General features: G+C 34.5%; 1 protein-coding gene across 1 annotated transcript in view; it reads right to left on the bottom strand.

The window, feature by feature from the left end:
- The window catches only part of LOC110226227, a 1967-nt gene extending 1238 nt beyond the window's left edge, over window positions 1–729 (bottom strand). The window contains exon 1 of the mRNA XM_021017023.1: window positions 544–729. Coding sequence (XP_020872682.1) covers window positions 544–611 — 68 coding nt within the window. The 5' untranslated portion in view covers window positions 612–729. The remainder of the gene's footprint in view (window positions 1–543) is intronic.
- Between the last annotated feature and the right edge of the window lie 938 nt (window positions 730–1667).

Below are 1667 nucleotides of genomic sequence, written 5' to 3'. Positions count from 1 at the left end.
AAACATTGACCACATGAGTTCATTCGTTGAGTCAATGGAATGACAACAATCAAAAGAAAGCACCTAGTAAGATTTCCTTGGTTCCAAGACTTTAGAATCATGTGTTTAAATAACCAACCACCAACTACCAAAGAGACCAACCTAACTTCGCAACTTCGCAACTTCAGGACAACCCAATTAATGAGCAATAAAAGAAAGACCTTTAGAAAACCAAAGTTCCAAAATTAGTGAAAGAGATGAGTAAAAGAAGAAAACCTAGCAATGTCGAAGAGTTATTGACCAATCATAAACAAAATCTAACCAGAGATATCTAATCTATCAAATTCAAATTCAACTCCATCAAAGCAAGCAAGATCCATACTTATTCTTTTCACTGTCTAACATTCTATTCTTTTTCTTCTTCAAACCTCACTAAGCTATGATTCAACAAGATTCACGAACTAGAGCCCAGATTTTGAATTTTCTCAGATACAAAAGCAGATCCTACTATATACATAGTCAAAAGAGCAGATCTAAAAACGAGTAAGAAGAGAAATTGCTTACTCTTGCCATGCGGAGAGAAGAAAGACGGAAACAAACAGAGCTCTACCAAGAAAAGACGCTAACTCCATTGAAGCTTTTATTTTTCTTCTCCCGAATCAAACGCAGAGACCAAAAGAGAGAGAGAGAAGTCAGATTTGGGTCTTTAAATCGACAGACATAAACAAAGGAGGAGAAAGAAAACGAAGAGGCCGATTTTGAAATATTTAGAAATTTTTGGGGTCAAAAAGGTGATATATTTATTTCGTCGACCTACTCGCGCGAGTACAATAATGGGGTTTTTTGTACTCGCTACTTCGTTGGGAAGTAAACGCCACGTAGGATGCTTTACACGTTGCCTGGCCAATGGCGTTCGTCCGAGTCATTTGAGTATTTATGTAAGCCGGCAATTAATAAAACGCGACTCATTTACTACGGTAAGACGGGACACAACTTCTTTTTTTGTACGAGAATAATTGTAATATGTTAAAAAAAAAAAGTATTTTGTTATAAATAAATGCTTTTTTTACTGAGTATAACTTTTTGGATGTAAAAAAAGAGGTATTATATTGTTATAAATAAATACTTAACAGATTTCATTGATTGAAATTTTTGAGAATCACATCTCGCTTGTTTTGCTATACTACTGTATATGCACCTAATTTGCTAGATTACATGTGTGCATAAAATTAAAATTACAAAGGTTTAAAATGTTCACCAATGTGAGTAGAGGTGTCAAACGGGCCGGCCCGCGTCCATTTGGGCCGGCCCGCGATGGGCATTTAAATTTATGAGATCGCGGCGGGCCGGCCCGCTAGGACCGCGGTCAAAAATAATATGTCCAGGCCCGCCCCGCTAAGCCCAACGGATTAGCGGGCCGGCCCGCGGGCTTAGTTTTAAATATTTTAAAAATAATTAAAAAAATAAAATTACTTTTTAAAATTTGAAATTAACAATTTTTCAATAAAAAAAACTTTTAGAATTAATTTTTTTGTAAATCTTATAATTTTATACATTAAATTTTGTTATATGTTCATATATTTCACATATATATTTTTAGAATTATGTAAAAATATTTATTTATTTATATTAATTATTTATTTTTATTAAATATTTGTAGTCCGCGGGCCGGCTCGCAAATCCGCAGA

Source organism: Arabidopsis lyrata, assembly GCF_000004255.2.
Source record: "Arabidopsis lyrata subsp. lyrata unplaced genomic scaffold ARALYscaffold_7, whole genome shotgun sequence".
NCBI lineage: Eukaryota > Viridiplantae > Streptophyta > Magnoliopsida > Brassicales > Brassicaceae > Arabidopsis > Arabidopsis lyrata.
The sequence above is the reverse complement of the archived record's forward strand: the minus strand, read 5'-3'. Positions and strand labels throughout refer to the sequence as shown.